General features: G+C 41.5%; 1 protein-coding gene across 1 annotated transcript in view; it reads left to right on the forward strand.

The window, feature by feature from the left end:
* Positions 1 to 14,731, forward strand: part of LOC137522568 (pancreatic alpha-amylase-like) — a 27,968-nt gene extending 13,237 nt beyond the window's left edge. Inside the window, exons 5-10 of the mRNA XM_068242651.1 lie at positions 431 to 564; positions 761 to 883; positions 1,150 to 1,249; positions 2,644 to 2,765; positions 13,128 to 13,253; positions 14,338 to 14,731. Of these exons, the coding sequence (XP_068098752.1) occupies positions 431 to 564; positions 761 to 883; positions 1,150 to 1,249; positions 2,644 to 2,765; positions 13,128 to 13,253; positions 14,338 to 14,527 (795 nt within the window). The 3' untranslated portion in view covers positions 14,528 to 14,731. The remainder of the gene's footprint in view (positions 1 to 430; positions 565 to 760; positions 884 to 1,149; positions 1,250 to 2,643; positions 2,766 to 13,127; positions 13,254 to 14,337) is intronic.
* Positions 14,732 to 15,027: the final 296 nt, after the last annotated feature.

Raw genomic sequence — 15,027 nt, forward strand, 5'->3', positions numbered from 1 at the left:
ACTTCAAAGGGTCATTAACTCTACTCTGTTTTATAGTTTAAAATACAGAGTGGGGTTTGTAAACTGCAACTATGACAGAATGATGCAATGTTAAAAAAAAGAAGCTATATAACTGAAAATAACAGTAAGAGACTATTTTCTTTGCTGCTAATTCATTATCCTGCTATACTAACAATTCATTATATCATAAGTTTTAGGAGTTTTTTTTGCTTTAGGTTTGCTTTAAACCCAACATATTCATTTTCATGTTAACTCTTACTTGTTGTTAAGGTGACAGTGGATATATGTGTGGAAATTGTATTCATTTTAGATACATACAACAGATATGTTCTTTTGAGAATACTACATAGTCCATTGACAAACTTGATATTGCTTTATTAGGGTTTTACTTTGTGATCATCATAAAGTTCATCATTGTATATCATTTCAGGTCATTGATCTTGGGGGAGAAGCCATTTCTGCCAATGAATATTTTGGAATTGGCCGTGTAACTGAATTTAAATATGGAGCCAAACTTGGTACAGTCATCCGCAAGTGGAATGGAGAAAAGATGTCTTATCTGAAGTAAAATGAAAATAGAATTTTATTTAGAATCTTAAAAACATAATATTGTTGGTAATTTAAATTGATGACCCCTTGTGGTAGCATGTTAAAAAATAATCCAATTTCAACATTAATATATTACTTACAATGCCCATAAAAATCTGTAGATGTGTTTAGCTGTTACACTCATTCAATGGTCGCTTTTGTCTCTCTCTAGGAACTGGGGAGAAGGCTGGGGATTTATGCCTAATGACCGAGCCTTGGTCTTTGTTGACAATCATGATAACCAGCGAGGACATGGTGCTGGAGGAGCCTCCATCCTTACCTTCTGGGATTCTCGGTATGTTTGACAACTAATTCAAGACTAAGATTTCTGTATAAAAGAGAGTGTGTGTGTGTGTGTGTGTGTGTGTGTGTGTGTGTGTGTGTGTGTGTGTGTGTGTGTGTGTGTGTGTGTGTGTGTGTTGCAAATATAGTGTGTGGGTGAGTGCAAGGACAGATAACAAATAGTTTCACATAAGTGATCTATGTCCCTAAACAGATTTCTACTTGCAGTACAGTCTTGCCCCAGTACAGTATGTTTCTCATATAGCTGTCTCTTTCCAGTCCTTACAAGATGGCTGTTGGATTCATGCTCGCTCATCCTTATGGCTTTACACGTATCATGTCCAGCTTCAGATGGAACAGGAACTGGCAGAATGGAAAGGTAATATATATATGGGACCTTATTCCCATATCTTTTCAAAACCTTATCAATGAAATGACTTTTAAGCCACCAGAAAGAAAGAAAATACCCAGAATAATTTTGACAGTACTTTTTCTTCTGCTTTTTGTACTTTTTTTTTTAAATTGCAGAGTGCTTCAAAATTATTTTAAATATAAAATAAAAAATGATCTCCTAGGAAAAAACCTAGGAGAAAAAATGAATTGAATAAGGGCCACTGCATTCTGAGGAAACTAATTTGAATTCAAATTTGTATTTGTTAGAACATTCTATAAAGGGAATGCATAGTTTTATTTCCTTAACCTCCTGGCCGGTTCAATTCCCGCTGGCAAGGAGGCAGCGCAGCACTTTTTTAAAAATTTTTTTTTCAAATCATGTAGCGAGCCCAGGGCTCGCTACATGATAGCCGCTGACAAGCAGCATCCCCCCACCCACTCCGATCGCCTCCGGCGATGAGAGTAAGCAGGAAATCCCGTTCAGAACGGGATTTCCTGCAGGGCTTCCCCGGTCGCCATGGCGACGGGGCAGGATGACGTCACCGACATCATGGACGTCGGGATGTCAGAGGGAATCCCGATCCACCCCTCAGCGCTGCCTGGCACTGATTGGCCAGGCTGCGCAGGGGTCTGGGGGGGCGCTCGGCGGGTAGCGGCAAATCGGCGGGTAGCGGCGGCGATCGCGTACCACACGCAGCTAGCCAAGTGCTAGCTGCGTGTAGGAAAAAAAATTTATGCAAATCGGCCCAGCGGGGCCTGAGAAATCCTCCTGCGCAGGTTACCCCGAGCTGAGCTCGGGATAACCGGCAAGGAGGTTAAAGAGACTTTGAAGCGAATAAAATTTGCCATTTTTACCTTGTATTTCGCTTCAGAGATCTCAGCAGAGGTAAACCGCCACATCCCCAGCGCAAAACGAGGGCTTTAGACCCCCCAAACCTCCAGGAGGCAATCCGGCCGACGCTTCCTGAAAGAGGCAGAGCTTTCTGTGGTATCTCTGCCTCTCCTGATGTCAATCGCCGCTGATCGCCACCTCTCCCCGCTCCTCTCACTCTTCCTTCACTGAGAGGGGCAGGGATAGGCGGAGATCCGCACGGTGATTGACGTCAGGAGAGACAGAGCTGCAGCTGAAAGCTCTGCCCTAAGATCCATGACCAAGATGGTCGTGGATGTTTGCTCAGTAATTTGGGGGGGTCTAAACCCCTCATTTTGTGGCGGGGACGTGGCGGTTTACCTCTGCTGAGACTTCTGAAGTGAACTACAAGGTAAAAATGGCAAATTGTATTTGCTCTTTAAGTATTCAAAATTATATACAGATAATGCATATTTATTTATTTATGTTTCTACTATAAATTCCCTTTAAATGGTCGCTTTCTTTGGTAGGATGTCAATGACTGGATTGGACCTCCAAGTTACTCTGATGGTTCCACAAAGCCAGTGACTATTAATGCAGATACCACTTGTGGTAATGATTGGGTCTGTGAGCACAGATGGCGCCAGATCAAGTGAGTACTGATAGAAATCTTTATTTAGCTAGTTTACACAAGCTTATATTTCTTAGCCATAAAGTTTACAGTACAACAGATAGTAAAATGGATCAGTGAAGCATTAAATAATAGAAGGAATGGCTGCTTTACAGATTGTCAAATACTATTTGTCAAACTCCACACTGAATATGAAGAACACTACTTACCTCAGTGGAGCTGAAATGCTTATTTTTTCTTTCTAACCTTCCTTTACTTTAACTAAACCTTTTTTAATATTATTTATTTATTTATTGTTTTTATAAAGCGCCAACATATTATGCAGGGCTGGCCATTCGTTAAGGTTACAGACAATATTTAGGGGTGACATCCTACCTAATAAAACCCCTGTGTCTCTGCGTCCCATGTCTGTGTGTGTGTGTGTCCCTGCGTTTGCACTACTGCGCATGTACCGCAGGGACAGCCGTTGTTCAGACAAGAGGAGGACAGCTAGGGGCCCGGCTGGGCAAGTGGGTGGGCGTGTGCGCTCGCATCGGGCGTGCGCGCACGCGCCCATGCTCGCTGACAGGTGGCGGTGGTGACAAACCTAGAGCCCATTATTAAACGGTCTAAGGTCCCTAGTACAGTAATAAGACAGTACAGGAGTACATGCAAACCAGATCATGCAGCACAGTACGAATGAAAGATAATGCTTAGTCAGTCACTGGATAGAAGCATGGAGATTAGGCAAGTCGAGTTCACTCAAGAGTTCACTCAGATCCATAGGATGGGTGTAGGGTAATGGGGGTGCATGAACAGGTAGGAGACATAAGGAGGAGGACCCTGCCTCGAAGGCTTACAATATAGAGGTAGAGGTAGGGACATGAAAGGTAGGGGACCAGAGTTTAGCTACGGGTTTAGAGCACTAGTGAGGGGGGTAGGCCAGAGTGAAAAGATGGGTTTTGAGGGCCTTTTTGAAGATGTAAAAGGAGGGGGAAACCCTAATGGGGGGAGGTAGGGAGTTGCATAGTGTTGGAGCAGCTCTTGAGAAGTCCTGGAGGTGTGCATGGAATTTGGCAATGCGGGGGCAGTCAGGCAAAGTTCATATTATAAGTATAAATATTATAAAGAAATAATGTGCCACACCAAACCTTTTGAACATTTTTTTCCCATTCAGGCTGCTATAGCCCATCTGTACAATGCCAGCCTACATAACGCTTGACGTTGGGAGGTATTCTGTGAGAATGGGGCAGAAATCCTCTTATTCTTGCTAAAAATCTCCGGGACAAGTGGTTCATCCCCTCAAAGATTCACACAAATAGTTAATTGTTGTAAGGTACATATGACACCTTCAAAAATTATCTTTTTAAAAAAGGCCCTTGACAAAGAAATTACTTTTGTCCCTTTGTTCTAAGTCTCATTATCTCTCACAATCGTTGCAATCTACTAAGTTTTCATTAAATCTTCACTGAAGACACTTAAATTCCCATCCACACCAATATATTGATGAGCTCAATAGGAGTCCCTGCAAAATCATCTTTGAATCTTCTGCTGGGGCTTTGTATTGGTCATTATTGTTGACCAGTAACAACACTTCCATTCTGAGGGTTCTTGTTGGTCTGATTAATGGACCAATGGCAAGCCCTGGCAGGAGATTCTAAAATGTTATTGTTTGGACTCCTGCTAATATCAAATATGTGGAAAGATGTAGTGAGATTGTCAGCTAAGAATCTTATCAAACTTCCTATTATGGCTTCCCATTGGACCATTGATCTGACTAATAAACATTCTCACTGTTCTACATCAATGAATGAGACTCAGTGCAAGATTGAAAGATTTTTTGCTATTCAGTTCAGTATAGTAGTTGTATATACAGGGAGTGCAGAATTATTAGGCAAATTAATATTTTGACCACATCATCCTCTTTATGCATGTTGTCTTACTCCAAGCTGTATAGGCTTGAAAGCCTACTACCAATTAAGCATATTGGGTGATGTGCATCTCTGTAATGAGAAGGGGTGTGGTCTAATGACATCAACACCCTATATCAGGTGTGCATAATTATTAGGCAACTTCCTTTCCTTTGGCAAAATGGGTCAAAAGAAGGACTTGACAGGCTCAGAAAAGTCAAAAAATAGTGAGATATCTTGCAGAGGGATGCAGCACTCTTAAAATTGCAAAGCTTCTGAAGCGTGATCATCGAACAATCAAGCGTTTCATTCAAAATAGTCAACAGGGTCGCAAGAAGCGTGGGGAAAAACCAAGGCGCAAAATAACTGCCCATGAACTGAGAAAAGTCAAGTGTGCAGCTGCCAAGATGCCACTTGCCACCAGTTTGATCATATTTCAGAGCTGCAACATCACTGGAGTGCCCAAAAGCACAAGGTGTGCAATACTCAGAGACATGGCCAAGGTAAGAAAGGCTGAAAGACGACCACCACTGAACAAGACACACAAGCTGAAACGTCAAGACTGGGCCAAGAAATATCTCAAGACTGATTTGTCTAAGGTTTTATGGACTGATGAAATGAGAGTGAGTCTTGATGGGCCAGATGAATGGGCCCGTGGCTGGATTGGTAAAGGGCAGAGAGCTCCAGTCCGACTCAGACGCCAGCAGAGTGGAGGTGGAGTACTGGTTTGGGCTGGTATCATCAAAGATGAGCTAGTGGGGCCTTTTTGGGTTGAGGATGGAGTCAAGCTCAACTCCTAGTCCTACTGCCAGTTTCTGGAAGACACCTTCTTCAAGCAGTGGTACAGGAAGAAGTCTGCATCCTTCAAGAAAAACATGATTTTCATGCAGGACAATGCTCCATCACACGCGTCCAAGTACTCCACAGCGTGGCTGGCAAGAAAGGGTATAAAAGAAGAAAAACTAATGACATGGCCTACTTGTTCACCAGATCTGAACCCTATTGAGAACCTGTGGTCCATCATAAAATGTGAGATTTAAAAGGAGGGAAAACAGTACACCTCTCTGAACAGTGTCTGGGAGGCTGTGGTTGCTGCTGCACGCAATGTTGATGGTGAACAGATCAAAACACTGTTACACCACAGTCGATAGGCACCCTGGTGAGGGTATCCGTGTGCTAAGCTGATATGGCGCTGTAGTCCAGCAGCTCCCAAAGCATAGGTAGAAGAGATCAGCAGCACCACGTAGATGTATTCAAGCTCTTTATTGCATAAAGATAGCGCCCAGGGACAGCGACAGACGCTGTTTCGGAAACAAGCTCCTTCCTCAAGCTGTATAGGCTCACTCAAAAGAGATAACAAACACAAAGGCATTTATATACAGTTTCAATAGGGTCACATGGACCAATCAGATAACATCACAATACAAAAAAGCATGAATATCCAATCACAGGGCAAAGCATAATGAAAGGACCTGATGGGGAACAGATGTGCAAATCAGCAGCCATTATCACAGCATGATAACGCAACCTGGCGGCCATCACCCTTGCCTATGCGGTTGAGGAGGATGTGGCACAGATTATGGCAGAGGCGGCTGGTGAGACCTCTTTAGTACAAAAACTGGATCCTAAGCCCCTGAAAAGGGAACTGGAACAGCTGAAGCGTCGGCGCATTGACATCGAGTACCACAGATGTGGACGTATTCCAAGACAGATGAGAGCAAATGTGGCCCCACTTCTCTTTCCTAGAGATGGTGATTTCTGTGTTGGATGGGAACATATTTGGAATAAATCGGCCTTTGACGCCATGGTACACACTGTGGTGAGAATTCGCAAGGAGCTTCCAGTGATCGATTCTAAGATCTCTACGATCGAATCCAGCCTTGAGGAACTTTTGCCTGTTGAGGAGCTTACTCAGTATGAGGATCAACTACAACTCCGTATGGACACTTACCTGAATACAGGTGAAGAGGGGAAACGTATGAAGTTCCAGCGGGACGGAATGGATTATTCCTCTGGCTTTGTATATGCCTGGCAGAAGGCTCCAAGTGCTCGTAAAAGGAGACCTCCCTTCCAAAGACCAAGACGTCCAGGAAAACCAGGCCAACCTAAGGGCCCGGCTCCGTCTAACGGTGAGGCATCATCGGATGTCCCAGTATCTTCTGGGGGCGAGAGTTCACCTACTACACGTCGAAAAAACGACGAGGGGGCAAACGGTACATGCGAAGATGCCGGAAGCAACAAGGAGGTCCCCAAAACCAACAAAATGAATCATCGACAACGCAAAAATTAGTTGTCAATATTTAACATCATGTGCTCTCGAATGAAGAAACTTCATTCCCTTAATCATGGTTTGGGTTTCTGCCCCACCAACCCTTCCGGATTTTTTCCTCATGGAACAGGAATGCTATCGCTTCCTGCGAAGCATTAAATTGAAGGCCTTCTTCTCCACTAACTCTTTTTTACCTCGACATCGGATTGAAAGAGAAGGACTCTTTTCATTGAGGGACTATCAGCTTACGAATAAGAGTTCCTTTGTTCCACCCAGCCACCCTACTATCGATATCTTTGCTTCTAAATTGATGGATGGAATCAAGGCAATGGAGTGGGACTTTAACAATGGTCATTTGAAGATCAAATCAAATTTAAGTCGTTCTGAAAGGGATGCGCTGGCTTCTATACAGAGGAACTCTGATATCACTGTTCGGGCAGCGGATAAGGGGGGAGCAGTGGTGGTCATGGACACTAGTTATTACAGAGAGGAGATTTTATCGCAGCTTGACCATACTTCAGTCTATAAGAAATTAAGTGGTGACCCCATTCGGAGGATTTGTTCACGCATTAGGCCCGTTATTGATGATGCATACATTAGGGGTACCATCGATGAAGATTTAAGGAAATTCCTCTACTGTGACCACCCTGCGACCCCCAAATTCTATACTCTACCGAAAATTCACAAGAACCTACTCCGGCCATTGTGGCCGGGGTAGGTTTGGTGTTTGTCCCTTTAGCTAAGTGTCTGGACAAGCTTTTGCAGCCTTTTGTTGTGTCTTTAGATTCTTATCTAAAAGACACCACTATGTTTTTGGAGAAGTTGGGTAAACTTCATATTGATTGCACGGATCTCGCGCTGGTTACATTAGACGTCGAGAGCCTCTACACCTCCATCCCACATGATGGGGGTGTAGAGGGTATCGATTGGTATCTTTTGACACAGTCTGACCTGACCGTTGAACAGAGAAAGTTTGCAGTTTCACTCTTGAAGATTATCTTGGAGGAGAATTACTTTGAGTTCGAGGGTGTTTTCTATCAGCAATTACGGGGGACAGCAATGGATTCCAACGTGGCCCCCTCCTACGCGAATCTTTTTATGGGCCTCTATGAAGAGGCATTCGCCTATACTAGCATGTACTTCCGCCAACATGTGGTTTGTTGGTGGAGGTACATTGACGATATTTTTTGCGTTTGGAGGGGGCCACAGTTGACCCTTACTTCATTTATTGAGGAGCTTTCGAGCAAATGCCCCCCCATTAGATTGACAGCACACTTTGACTCGAAGAGTGTTTCCTTCCTGGATACTCAGGTTGTCTTGGGACCCGGTGGTTTCCAGACAGATCTGTATGTTAAACCAACAGATAGAAATTCTGTTTTGTAATTCTCTAGCTTCCACCCCAGGTCGACTAGGGAACACATTCCTGGTGGACAATTGCAGAGAGTCTCCAGGATTGTGTCGGATTCTGGCCAGTGCGAGATTCGTCTTAATGAAATAAGGGACAGATTTAGGTCAAGGGGGTATCCTGAACACACCCTGGTATCCAATAGACCCACCAGAAGACGCCATGGAGGAGTGAGACTCCCTTTTGTTTCCAGGTACAATGCCTGCAGCTATAAGCTGGGGTCCATTGTACGGCAGCATTGGGGCCTCTTGCAAAGTGCTTTTCCTCAGGTTCCTGAGTTTAAATTTCCTCCTTTGTTATCCTTCAAACGAGCCCCTACGGTTAGGGACAAGATTCGAGCCCGCACTCCTCGAGCTGTGGTACAGAGTGGCCGAAGTGGCACCTTTCCATGTTTAGGATGTCATATGTGTGGCTTTATTTTTACAGGAGATAAGTTTAGGCACCCGTCCAAAGGTACTGCGTTCAGCATACGTGGTCTGTATACATGTGATTCTTCATATGTAGTTTATTTACTTAAATGCCCATGTGGGCTATTATATGTGGGAGAGACCACTCAGCGACTGCGTGAACGTATCTCCTCACATAAATCGGCCATTAGGACCAAGAATATGTCCCAATCTGTCTCGGCCCATTTCACCCAGTTCCGCCACTCTATACCACAGCTCCGTGTGCAAGTCGTAGATGGGGTTCCTATTCATTTTAGAGGAAACAGGGAAAAGGAATTACTTAGGCGGGAGGCGGGTTGGATCAGGAGGTTGGGTACCCTGGGAGGGGGCGGTCTCAACCGGGATTATGACCTTTCTTTTTGCATTTAAACTTTTATATTCTAATTGAGTGTAAGATTCATTGATATATTGTGCCCTTACATGTTTTTGTGCGGTCTGCTATGCCGCGTTGGTGGTGTGCTGACTGCCGAGTCCAGCTATGTGTGTTTCCCTTGTGGGTTACACTTTGAGTATTCTGTGGGTTGCTGCTTTTTGATGTGTGGGTCTCTTTATTGTTATTGTATTCTTTACATCTAATACAAAGATCTATCTAGAAGGGTGGTTATCTATTATGGCACACTCAGCCTTACTTTACCACAGCACTAGCATTTTTTGCTTTTGGTCATCATTTGATGATTTACGGTGCTGACTTTGTTAGCATGTTCTTCATTATATGCATTTTACGCGTCAGTTTGCGTATTTTTGCATTCGGCATAGCGGCTATTTTATATGGTTCCGCATTTGACTTTATGCGTACGTTTTTACGCGTCGTTTGGACGCTTTTACGCATGGATGATGTTGATGATGCTAAGCTGATATGGCGCTGTAGTCCAGCAGCTCCCAAAGCATAGGAAGAAGAGATCAGCAGCACCACGTAGATGTATTCAAGCTCTTTACTGCATAAAGATAGCGCCCAGGGACAGCGACAGACGCTGTTTCGGAGACAAGCTCCTTCCTCAAGCTGTATAGGCTCACTCAAAAGAGATAACAAACACAAAGGCATTTATATACAGTTTCAATAGGGTCACATGGACCAATCAGATAACATCACAATACAAAAAAGCATGAATATCCAATCACAGGGCAAAGCATAATGAAAGGACCTGATGGGGAACAGATATGCAAATCAGCAGCCGTTATCACAGCTTAATTTAAAAGCGTAATTCGTTTCGTTTTTCGGCAGTACGCTTCTCGCATTGCCCTCTGGGAGATTGGGAGGAGCGTTATGACAGTGCTGTGGTTTCCCATCAGGTCCTCCTGACTTGGTAAGTGCTGATTGGCCATTAGGGATATGACACTTTTTAAATCATGCTGTGATAACGGCTGCTGATTTGCATATCTGTTCCCCATCAGGTCCTCTCATTATGCTTTGCCCTGTGATTGGATATTCATGCTTTTTTGTATTGTGATGTTATCTGTTTGGACCATGTGACCCTATTGAAACTGTATATAAATGCCTTTGTGTTTGTTATCTCTTTTGAGTGAGCCTATACAGCTTGAGGAAGGAGCTTGGCTCCGAAACGGTGTCTGTCGCTGTCCCTGGGCGCTATCTTTATGCAATAAAGAGTTTGAATACATCTACGTGGTGCTGCTGATCTCTTCTACCAGATCAAAACACTGACAGAATCCATGGATGGCAGGCTTTTGAGTGTCCTTGCAAAGAAAGGTGGCTATATTGGTCACTGATTTGTTTTTGTTTTGTTTTTGAATGTCAGAAATGTATATTTGTGAATGTTGAGATGTTATATTGGTTTCACTGGTAAAAATAAATAATTGAAATGGGTATATGTTTGTTAATTGTTAAGTTGCCTAATAATTATGCACAGTAATAGTCATCTGCACACACAGATATCCCCCTAAAATAGCTAAAACTAAAAACAAACTAAAAACTACTTTCAAAAATATTCAGCTTTGATATCAATGAGTTTTTTGGGTTCATTGAGAACATGGGTGTTGTTCAATAATAAAAGTATTCCTCAAAAATACAACTTGCCTAATAATTCTGCACTCCCTGTAGTTTGGATATACATCAAGGAATATTCATTAAATATTTGATAACAACAAGGGTCATAGGAAAAAAAAAGGTTAAGTGTCAAAAAGACAAACCAAAGAAAAGTTAGTTGAGTCTCTGGAACAGATGTGCCAAAGCTTAGCTTTTGTATAGCTGAGCTCCAGATATTGGCACCACTGGATATCAGCAATAGATATATTAATGGGTGTCGGGCCTTGGCTACTATATAGCCTCCAGGACACAATACCGTAAGTATATATATATATATGTATACAGGGATTTGCAATCTAAATAAGAGTCATCCAGCTCTAAAGTTCAATAATAAAATCCAGCATAGAGACTGCGCTCAAATCCACTTGCCTTCTCAAAGCAAAAGTACACCAGGATAAACCATACATGTCATATGACGAAACGCGTAGGGAAGAGCTCGGTGGTACGCTGACACTGATAATGTGCTCGAGTGCGTAGGAGGTTGCGGAAGTAGGACAGAGAAGGAGGCAAGTAGGCTGTGTCCGCGGCTCAGTCACACAAAATTGTGTCCTGTCCTGTTTAATCTTTCCGCAAGTGGCATAAACTAATCTTCTTGGTATTAACGGTTGATGTCCGGGCTATGGAGTCTACTATATTTGTGACACACCTGAAACAAACAGCCCTCTGGTGAGTGCAAACATGGAGGGGAGAGCGGTTGATTAGCAGATTTCCACCCTGGTGGTGGCACATCCAGGGGGTGTGCAATTTGATTGTGGCACACAGTATAGGGTTTTATACAGTATTAAGCACTATGTGCGATTTTACATTTTAATCTTGGGGTATTCTAGTGCACTTCTGCTTTAGGAAGGCGAGTGTATTGGAGCTCAGTCTCTTTGCTGGATTTCATAGTATTAGTGTTAGAAAGTTTAGTGTTAGGGGATATTATAAAATAGAGTTAATAATTAGAGAAAAAAGGTTAGGGTTAAAAAGTTAACACCTAACACTAACCAAACATGTAGGTTGGGGTTTCCTTGGGGGGTTTACTGTAAGGCATTAAGCAAGCCGATAGAATATTGGTAATATAAATGTATTGATATTGTACTTATGGACAACACCCAGCGCCCAATTTAACATGTGGCTACTTTAAATGTACACCAGTTTTGTTATCTTCAAAAACAATAGATACTGCACTCTGCCTGCTCATTAGATCAACAGAGGATGTAAATAGATCACTCCTTGTAAGTTCAACTAAACTTAGCAATACACTGTGTTTTTAGAAGTTGAAATACACTTTTTAGGAGTCTTTCAAAGCATGTTATATGCAAAGGAAAACAAGATTTAAAGGTTTACTGAAAGAACTAATGTAACTAAGGGGAAACATTTACTACTCTAGAGAGTAGGAGAAGAGGAATGAGTCTACGTAAAGCCCTATAGATTAGAATAAAGCTCATTATACTGGAAAATTAAATATGCTATTTTAAATAAACATTTTTTCCCTTTTGTTACGGTATGGAGAGACTAATCCACCTGGAAAACACTAAGCTCATGTTTATATGATCTGATATACATAAAAGTATTGCTGCCCTCCAAAAATGGCATCTTAAATCTTTTAAATACATTTTTACTAGAGCAAAACTTCTTAAAATCATTCAGCAGACTGAACTCACAGATCTGTAGGTTACCATTGCTGAAAATCCTGTGCAAAATGAGTAGCCACTCAAGAGATATAACTACTTTCTCTTTTCAAAAGTTCTATCCTCTTTTCAAAGCATGGAACTTTATCTGCCCTCTGCCAACAATGAACTGATAAGAAATAATGGGATTCGTTCACAAAACTTATCTCATGAGTTCTTTTTCTCTTAGGTTATTTTCATTTTCTCTTATATATTTTCAGAACTTTAAAAGCAAAATAAATTACTGAAATTTTTTTTTATGACATTTTTTTATGAATAACTTAACTTTGACATTACATTTTTCACCTTATTTTAGTAGTTTTTTTGCCGGTTGGATATTTAAAGGGTTTTCTATAGGTGAAAGTGAAAATAAGAGAATTCATAAGAAAAGACTTGTGAAACAGACCCAATGTCTCTGAATTTTAGAGTTACTGCTGAGAACACATTCTGATAGAGAGATTGAATGAATAAACAGAATTTTAAGAAGGATGATGTTATAATTGCTGACATCCCAAGCAATACTCATGTAATTGCCCCTATTATCTCAAGATGTTAAAAGTGTGGGACTTTTAGAAACATGCATTAAGTACATGTTTACTTTAAACTTTCAGTTACCTAATTTTTGTAAACTTTACATTCATTTCCTTTTTTTTCTAATGATGATGTTTTGTTTCTAAATAGGAACATGGCTATCTTCCGTAATGTAGTGGATGGTCAGCCCTTTTCCAACTGGTGGGATAATGGAAGCAATCAGGTGGCATTTGGTCGGGGAAACAGAGGCTTCATTGTCTTTAATAATGATGACTGGTAGGTCATTCAATTAGTAATCTGTACATATTTTTGTTCTATGGTTTTATTCCGATGCTATAAAGCATGAATTATACAAATAATATCCATATAGAAGTTATGTGTTTTATAAAAAGGAAAGAAAGGGATTAATTAAATAGGAACTAAATATATAATATGAATGATTTTTTAACAACAACTACAAACAACATTTGTAAAGCCCTTTTCTCCCATAGGACTCAAAGTGCATAAGCATGGCTCAGATCAATTATTGGTTGACTGGTAAAGTCCGCAAAATAAATATCAGGCTAAACAGGCGGCTTTTCAGTCTGGATTTGAATAGCTCCCCGGAAGGGGCTGTCTTTACTGGGTGTGGTAGAGAGTAACAAGAGTAGGGGCAGCATGACAGAAAGGTCTGGCTCCAAAGGTTTTGTAAGTGCACTCTGGGAGTAACCAAGTTGATCTGTCCTGCTGAGCTGAGGTTGTGAGAGGTTTGGTGAAGTTTCAGAAGGTTTGTTAGGGCCACATTGCATAGGGATTGGAATGTCAACAGTCCAATCTCCTCCATTTTACAGGTAGCCAATGAAGTGGGCAAAGAATCGGTGTAATGTGACAGTGGTGAGGTTGGTTTGTTAGCAACAGCAGAATTCTGTACCAATTGCAAGAGGTACAGGTCCTTGTTTCGAAGGCCTGTATAGAGGGCATTGCAGTAGTCAAGCCATGATGTGATAAAGGCGTTACAAAGGTTGGAAGGTCCACTGTGCTAACGAGATGTTTAATTTCTGCAATGTTCCACAGATGAAAGTAGGATTTTTTTTGCTACAGCCGGCATTTGGTTTCTGAAGCTCAATTACCCATTGATTAGCACACCAAGGCTGTGCACAAGGTCATAGCTATTTATGTCTGATTTCCCTATCCTCATTGGAGTTGGTTTAGAGAACAGCTGTTTTGATGCCACACACTGGCCTTGGATAATAGGGACCTCAGTTTTGTCAGCATTCAATTTCAACCAGTTGTCTTTCATATTCAGTGCATAGCAAAGGCAGATGAAAGCTTGACATTTATATTTCCATTTTTATAGCATTTCAAACCATTTGTTTTGCAGGCACATGGATGCTACCCTGTATACCGGTCTCCCATCTGGTACCTATTGTGACGTCATCTCTGGTCAAAAGGAGGGTTCCTCCTGCACTGGAAGACAGATCTACGTGGACGGCTCTGGCAAAGCTCGCTTCCAGATTAGCAACAATGATGAAGATCCATTTGCTGCTATTCATGTTGATGCCAGATTGTAAATTGCTGTAATAGTGTCATCATATCATATTCAGCATTGCGTGATGTGACCTCCTTGTTTTGGGGAAAACTGTTTTAAATAAAGATTCATGTAACTCACTTTTCCTTCAGAAAAAGGACATGTGAGATGTTCTCTTACTCTTTGCAATGCCTGTAATCCTGTTCATATGTACATTATCACACTCAGTAAAGTAACATAAAGCAAATCTACTGCCTATGTTTTCATGAACCCTGCCCAAAGCTTCCAAAAAACGTCAACCTATGTAGCATTTTAAAGGCTACCATTACTTTTTTCTGCATGTTTTAGATTTTAGAATGCTCAAAAAACTCTGTATATGATTTTTTTAAAAAACATGGTTTAGTGTTTTAAATAATAATAATACGACTTACACTAAAAAATACATGGCAAAATTATATACTAAATAGTGATTTCTTTAAAGGACAACTAATGCAAAAATAAATATAAACTTACTGTAAATTTCAAATGCATACATATAAAATT

Source organism: Hyperolius riggenbachi, chromosome 6 (genome assembly GCF_040937935.1).
Source record: "Hyperolius riggenbachi isolate aHypRig1 chromosome 6, aHypRig1.pri, whole genome shotgun sequence".
NCBI lineage: Eukaryota > Metazoa > Chordata > Amphibia > Anura > Hyperoliidae > Hyperolius > Hyperolius riggenbachi.